The sequence below is a fragment of the Heptranchias perlo genome, chromosome 29 (genome assembly GCF_035084215.1).
Source record: "Heptranchias perlo isolate sHepPer1 chromosome 29, sHepPer1.hap1, whole genome shotgun sequence".
Taxonomy (NCBI): Eukaryota; Metazoa; Chordata; class Chondrichthyes; order Hexanchiformes; family Hexanchidae; genus Heptranchias; species Heptranchias perlo.
The window spans coordinates 38,888,217-38,896,155 of record NC_090353.1 but is presented as its reverse complement, the minus strand read 5'-3'; the positions used below and the strand labels follow the sequence as shown (position 1 = coordinate 38,896,155).

Below are 7,939 nucleotides of genomic sequence, written 5' to 3'. Positions count from 1 at the left end.
CCTAATTCCTACCCCTAACCTTAAATCTAATGCACCCCATCCGGCCCACAACAAACAGACCTAACCTTAATCCATCCATAGTCCTAAACCACAACCACATCCCACCTTGCCCACAACAGACCTAACCTTAATACCCTACCACACCCCATAACAAACTGACCCAACCCATACCCCTAAACCTATTGCTATTGCACCCAATCCTACTCCTAAAACCTAACCCTAACGCAGCACTAACCATAATGCATGCACTAACTCTAACTCTAACCCAAACCCTATTGCATGCACTAACCCTAACCCCTAATCCTAATGCTAACTCTTAACCCCACCCACAACAAAAACCTAAGCCCTAACCAAAACCCTAATACCCTACCACACCCGCCCAGCCCACAACAGACCTAACCCCTATCCCTAACCCTAACCCTGATGCAGCCCACCCTGCCCACAACAAACAGACTTAACCCCAATACCCTAACCCCAACCCACTCAGACCCTGGCCACCCAATTGGATCCTGGTCACCCACAGTCATGTAATCTTCCAAGAAAAAATACCCTGGAGGGTTCCTCTCCGACCCCCTCAGGCAATTAAAACTAGCCCGGGAGATCAGATTGACCATGTGCTCAATATCTGCCCCAACCAAGAGTGGTCCAGCTTCACCACACTATCCTGCCCTTTAATTATTGGATGTACATTCAAGCTCACACTACTCTAAATAAACCAAAGGGTATGATTCCAACACCAATAACAAAACACAAAATATGCAAGTAAGCAGATAACTACTACATAGAGGCCACAAGTTGGCAAAGCCCAGGAACTGATTATAACCCCAGAGAGGGATCAAAGGATTATTGATTAAGAAGCTACTAAGAAGAGGAGATAGGCAAGAAAAATAAGACAGGTGGTAAGGTAAAGTGTGGGCCAACCAAAAGTGGCAGGCATAAGTGACAAGAAGCTCAAGGGCTGAGCGAGAACATGAACACAAGAGGGTGTAACTACCCTCCTGCCTGCACTAAACAATCTAATCTTAACCCTAATGTAGCATGCCCTAACCCTAACACAGCGTAACCCTAACCCGAATCCCTAACCCTAAACCCATTCCCCCCTGCCCAAAATGCTAACCCTAACCTAGCATAACCCTAACCCCTAACCCCAACATTAAGAGTGACACACTTTGGATTTGGCTTGTTTTCGTCTCTTCCTGACGAGCCACAGGAGCGGCGAGACCGGTCCGAGCAGTTCCAAGAAGGAACAATGGATGATGCCTAAAACTACAAGTCAAGGTACATTTATTTGGACAGCAGGAACAATCCAAAGTGTGGGCCAGCAGTCCTAAGTGGCAGACAACACAGGGAGGGCTTGTTCCCCCACTGCCTAACATGCTTACCCTAACCCCTAACCCATCCATAATGCAGCATTACCCTAACAAAAGAGATTAACCCTTTAAACTCCCAAGTTGCTCACTCTGTGCCCGCTGCACTCAGTGCCAGTTGCACTCACAGGCCCCTGTATTTATACTGTTTGTGACTCAGATGAGTCAGCCCTGCTCGGCTACTGTTTCAGGAACCAGTTTAATCTAGCTAACTAATTATTAACTACAGCAGCTTTCCAGTAGGAGAGCTTGCTTGTTTGTCTCTGCTTAAGCCTGACAGAAATTTTAAAAAATTAAAGTTTAAAATTTAACTTAAACAGTTGATCTTACTTAAAGGCTAATAGCAATTAACAATAGCTAATAGCAACAGGGAGGGCCTGTTCCCCCCCTCTGCCCAAAATGCTAACTCTAACATTAAGAGTGACACAATTTGGATTCGGCTTGCTTTTGTCTCTCCCTGACGAGCCGCAAGGGCGGCAAAACCGGTCGGAGCAGTTCCAAGAGGGAACAATGGATGATGCCTAAAACTACAAGTCAAGGTACATTCATTTGGACAGTAGGAACAATCTAAAGTGTGGGCCAGCAGTCCCAAGCGGCAGACAACAAAGGGAGGGCCTGTTCCCCCCCTCTGCCCAAAACATTAACCCTAACCCTAATGTAGCATAACCCTAAACCTAAGAGTGTCAGACCCTAATAGTGTCAGACGCTAATACTAAAAGTGTCAGAACCTAATAATTAAGGTTTGACACTCTTAGGGTCTAACACTGTGTTACGGTCTGACACTGTTAGAGTTCTGACACTTAGTTGTAGGATCTGACACAGTGTAAGGGCCTGGCACTGTGTTCGGGCCTGATGCTTTTAGTATTAGCGAATGACACTATTATGGTCTGACACGGTGTTAGGGTCTGACACTGTTAGTGTTAATGTCTGACATTGTGTCAGGGTCGGACTCTGGGTTAGGGTTAGGGTCAGGGTCATCCCCCTGGTGCTTACCATTTCAACCCTTCTCCAGTCTCAGCTCTTAGATTCCTGGGCCTCAACCAACTTTCTATCTATGATGCAACATTTTCTCTTATATCAGAAGCCTGACATTTTCTAACAAGTATTGATCCAATTCCCTTTTGAAAGTTTCTATTGCATCTGCTTCCACCATTCCTTCAGGCAGTGCATTCCAGATCATAACAACTCACTGCTTAAAAGATGTTTCCTCATGTTGCCTCTGGCTCTTTTGCTGATCACCTTAAATCTGTGTCCTCTGGTTACCGACTCTTCTGCCACTGGAAAGAGTTTATCCCTATTTACTCTATCAAAACTGTTCATGATTTTGAACACCTCTATCAAATCTCTTCTGCAACCTCTATATGATCGTGACATCCTTCCAAAAGTGTGGTGCCCAGAATTGAACACAATGCTCCAGCTGAGGCCTAACCAGTGATTTATAAAGGTTTAGCATAACTTCCTTTCTATTGTACTCTATTCGTCTATTAATAAAACCAAGGATCCCATATGCTTTTTTAACAGCCTTCCCAACTTGTCCTGCCACCTTCTTCTTGAACAAGGGTGTTGCATCTGCCACTCTCCAGTCCCATGGTTAGACCACAATTGGAGTGGTACAAGGATGATACTAGAACTGAGAGGGTATAACTATCAGGAAGGCTGAACAGATTGGGACTCTTTTCTCCATAAGAGAAAGCTGAAGGGTGACCTAATTATGAAAGGTGGCAGGACAAGTCTTTAAAATTATGAAAGGGTTTGATAGGATAGATGTAAAGAAAATGTTTCCACTTGTGACTGTAAATATAAGATAGTCACTAATAAATCCAATAAGGAATTCAGGAGAACCTTCTTTACCCAGAGAGTGGTTAGAATGTGGAACTTGTCGTTGAGTTGAATAGCATAGATGCATTTAAGGGGAAGTGAGATAAGCACATGAGGGTGAAAGGAACAGCAGGATATGTTGATAGGGTGAGATGAGTAGGGTGGGAGGAGACTCACGTGGAGCATAAACGCCGGCATAGACCAGTTGGGCCAAATGGCCTATTTCTGTGCTGTACATTCTATGTAATTCTATGGCACAATTTGCATATTTAAGGAGCTGTGACCAGGACCTTTGCTATCTCCTCTCTGACTCCTTTCATCTGGTTCTGCCACCAGGGCCCAGTGGCTCTTCAGTAAAATGATACTGGAGCAATCTGAGCAAAATGATTTCAGGGTTAATGTGGTTTATATCAATAACTGGTGGAGTGATCATTATCTACATTTAAATAGATATCAGTCACATGCTGAGAATCGTATAAAAAGAGATCGGAATCTTGTGCTGGACTAGATTTGCAGGATGAAGTTTCTGGTGAAGCTGGTCGTTCTGTCTCTTTGGGCTGTGAGTAGATTTTTTTAACCAGTTTGTAACTATGCTTCTGTTCTGTGCGCCGTTGAAGTCAGAAATTTTGGTGATAGTTTCCACAACCTGCTACATGCCGGGTAGCAGGAGACATGACACAGTTACTGAACTCCCTGCAATGGATTTCCCAGGCCTATAATCAGGAGCGCAGTGTCTTTAGATTTGGGGTCAGGATTATACACTGCCTCTGTGTGGAATAAATCACACACCCTTGTAACCCCAATGCAGAACCTCATCGGGTCTTATCCTTATTTTGTCCTCTAGGTTGAGAGCAGGTGTACAATTGCTGAGACCAAGTTACCTTCACCCGTGCAGATCAGCTTATTCTATGAGACTCTCTGCTCCGACTGCCGAACATTCGTGGTAAATCATCTCTGCCCAACGTGGCTGCAGCTACAGGAGATTCTGAACGTAACGCTGATTCCATTCGGCAATGCTGAGGTAGCGCCGCACAATGTAGTTAGTGTAAAACATCCAGTCACCTGACAACCACTAACACCTGCAGTGAGGGATCCGTCTCTTTCTACAATAAAGAAATCTGTCAGCATTACACGATGTGCTACGACTATAGAAGATGATTTGTTGGTTTCAGATCATGAAAGTAGCTTTAAATATCATTTCTGTAAGAACAAACTGCAACGAAACACCAAACATTAAGAAATATGGAGATACAGATTCCCGGGATGAGTTACAGGCTGGAATCTAATCGAGGGGTTCGGGGGGTTTATATATAGAATAACAGATACCCGGGAGTGAGTTACAGGCTGGAATCTAATTGAGGGGTTCGGGGGGTTTATATATAGAATAACAGATACCCGGGAGTGAGTTACAGACTGGAATCTAATCGAGGGGTTCGGGGGGTTTATATACAGAATAACAGATACCCGGGAGTGAGTTACAGGCTGGAATCTAATCGAGGGGTTCGGGGGGTTTATATACAGAATAACAGATACCCGGGAGTGAGTTACAGGCTGGAATCTAATCGAGGGGTTCGGGGGGTTTATATATGAAATAACAGATACCCAGGAGTGAGTTACAGGCTGGAATCTAATCGAGGGGTTCGGGGGGTTTATATATGAAATAACAGATACCCGGGAGTGAGTTACAGGCTGGAATCTAATCGAGGGGTTCGGGGGTTTTATATATGAAATAACAGATACCCGGGAGTGAGTTACAGGCTGGAATCTAATCGAGGGGTTCGGGGGGGTTTATATACAGAATAACAGATACCCGGGAGTGAGTTACAGACTGGAATCTAATCGAGGGGTTAGAATCATAGAATCTCACAACACAGAAGGAGGTTATTCGGCCAATCACGCCTGTGCTGACTCTTTGAAAGAGCTCTCCAATTGGCCCACTCCCCTGCCCTTTCCCCATAGTCCAGTTGATTTTCCTTTTCAATTCAATTCTCTTTTGAAAGTTACTAATGAATCTGGTCCCACCATTCTTTGAGACAGTGCAATCCAGATCATAGTAACTCGCTGTGTAAAAAAAATTCTCTTCATCTCCCCTCTGGTTCTTTTGCCAATTATCTTAATTCCGTGTCCTCTGGTTACCCAACCCCCTACCAGTGGGAACAATTTCCCCCTATTTACTCCATCGAACCCTTCATAATCTTGAACATGTCTATTAAATTTCCGCTTAACCTTCTCTGCTCTGAGGAGAAAAATCCCAGCTTCTCTAATCCCTTCATATAACTGAAGTCCCACATCCCTCGTACCATTCTAGTAAATTTCCTCTGCACCCTCTCCAAGGCCTTAACATCTTTCCAAAGGTGCCGTGCCCAGAATTGGACCAAATACTCCAGCTGATGCCTTACCAATGATTTATAAAGGTTTAGATAACTTCCTTGCTTTTGTACTGTATGTCTCTATTTATAAAGCCCAGGATCCTGTATGCTTTTTTAACTGTCTTATCAACTTGTCCTGCCACCTTTGAAGGTTTGTGTACGTACAACCCCAGATCTCCATGTTCCTGCACCCCCTTTAAAATTGTACCATTTAGCTTATATTGCCTCTCCTCATTCTTCCTACCAAAATGCATGGCTTCACACTAAGCAGAATTAAATTTCATCTGCCATGTGTTTGCCCATTTCACCTGTCTGTCTATGTCCTCCACGTTGTATACTACATTTCCAAGTTTCGCCCCATCAGCAAACTTTGAAATTATGCCCTCAATACGCAAGTCCAGGTCATTAATATATATCATAAAGAGCAGTGGTCTCCAGAAGTTTCCCCATCAGTGACATTAGGCTGACTGGCCTGTAGTTGCTGGGTTTATCCCTCTCACCGTTTTTGAACAGGGGTGTAACATTGGCAATCCTCCAGTCCTCTGGCACCACTCCCATATCGAAGGAGACTGAAAGATTGTGGCCAGAGTCTCTGCAATTTCCATCCTTACTTCCCTCAGTAACTTAGGATGTATCTCATCTGGTCTGGGTGACTTCTACTTTGAGCACTGCCAACTTTTTAAGTACCTCTTTATCTATTTTCATCCTATCCAATTTCTCTACTACCTCTTCCTTTACTGTAACATCCTCTTCTCTAGTGATGCAAAGTATTCATTTAGTACCTCAGCCATGCTCTCTGCCTCCACAAGAAGATCTCCTTTTGGTCCCTGATCGGCCCTGCCTTTCCTTTGACTATCCTTTTACTCTTTATATATTTATAAAATACTTTAATGCTCTTTTTTATGTTAACTGCTAATCTTTTTTGATACACTCTCTTTGCCCCTCTTATTTCCTTTTTCAGCTCTCCTCTGCACTTTCTGTATTCTGCTTGGTTCCCTACTGTATTATGAACCTCTCATTTGTCATAAGCCTCCTTTTTCTGTTTCATTTTATTCTCAATATCTTCAGTCACCCAGGGAGTTCTAGCTTTGGATGGCCTTCCTCTCCCCTCGTGGGAATGTGTTTAGTCTGTACCTGAACTATCTCCTCTTTAAAGGCCTCCATTGGTCATTTACTGTTTTATCTGTCGATCTTTGCTTCCAATCCACCTGGGCAAGATCCCTTTTTAACTCACTGAAATTAGCCCTCCTCCAGTTGAGTATCTTCACCTTTGATTGTTCCTCGTCCTTTTCCATAACTACTCTAAACCAAGATGGTTTGGCAAATGATTAATATGTGGAAGAACATATACATGTGCTCCATGTCCCACATCACATTCTCTTAATTATAATTAGTCTCCTTACCTAAGGAGGTATTTGCCTTAGAAGGCATGCAACAAAGGTTCACCAGATTGATTCCTGGGATAAGAGGGTTGCCCTATGAGGAGAGATTGAGAAGAATGGGCCTATATTCTCTGGAGTTTAGAAGAAGTAGAGGTGATCTCATTGAAACGTATAAAATTCTTAGAGGGCTTGACAGGGTAGATGCTGAGAGGATGTTTCCCCTGGCTAGAGAGTCTAGGACTAGAGATCATAGTCTCAAGATAAGGGGTCGGCCATTTAAGACCAAGATGAGGAAATATTTCTTCGCTTAGAGGGTTGTGAATCTTTGGAATTCTTGACCCCAGAGGGCCATGGAAGCTCAGTTATTGAGTATATTCAAGACTGAGCTTGATATGAATGGAATTAAGGGATATGGGGATAGGGCGGGAAAGTGGAGTTGAGGTAGAAGATCAGCCATGATCGTATTGAACGGCAGAGCAGGATCGAGGGGCCATATGTCCTACTCCTGCTTCTATTTCTTATGTTCTTACGTTCTTTACTTTGGTTTTATTTCTCTCTCAGCTGCTGCTCGATTAGCAGTTTGTCCTTTTCTAGTCAAGACTACAAGTTGCAGTTTGATCAATAATATAAGGTTATGATGATATAATCTGTTTGGTGTCGACCCTCGCCTTTTTATGAGAACTTAGTCCAGCTCAGAATTGCAACAAATAGCAGTACCAGCATTGTGTGCTGGAGAGAGGTCAAGTTGACACTACCAGCAATGTTTGCCGACCTTTGATAAACAAACCTCAGGCGGTGCAAGTTACAAGGTTTATTTTCTGGATGTTAAAGAGCTGTTTCCCAAGATCAAACGCTACAAACTAAATCCAACATTTCTTGCCTCACCATCAGTGTTTTTATGTTAAAACATGGTGAGAAACAATTTGAAGTTTAACAATTTACTTGGGCCAGGGACCGAGGGTCGGGGGGGTTGGCAGAGGGGAGACGAGGGGAGGGAGAAGGG

General features: G+C 43.7%; 1 protein-coding gene across 1 annotated transcript in view; it reads left to right on the top strand.

Moving 5' to 3' along the window:
* The first annotated feature begins 3,112 nt into the window (after nucleotides 1–3,112).
* The window catches only part of LOC137299709 (gamma-interferon-inducible lysosomal thiol reductase-like), a 54,577-nt gene continuing 49,750 nt past the window's right edge, over nucleotides 3,113–7,939 (top strand). Inside the window, exons 1-2 of the mRNA XM_067968648.1 lie at nucleotides 3,113–3,744; nucleotides 4,030–4,206. Coding sequence (XP_067824749.1) covers nucleotides 3,703–3,744; nucleotides 4,030–4,206 — 219 coding nt within the window. The 5' untranslated portion in view covers nucleotides 3,113–3,702. The remainder of the gene's footprint in view (nucleotides 3,745–4,029; nucleotides 4,207–7,939) is intronic.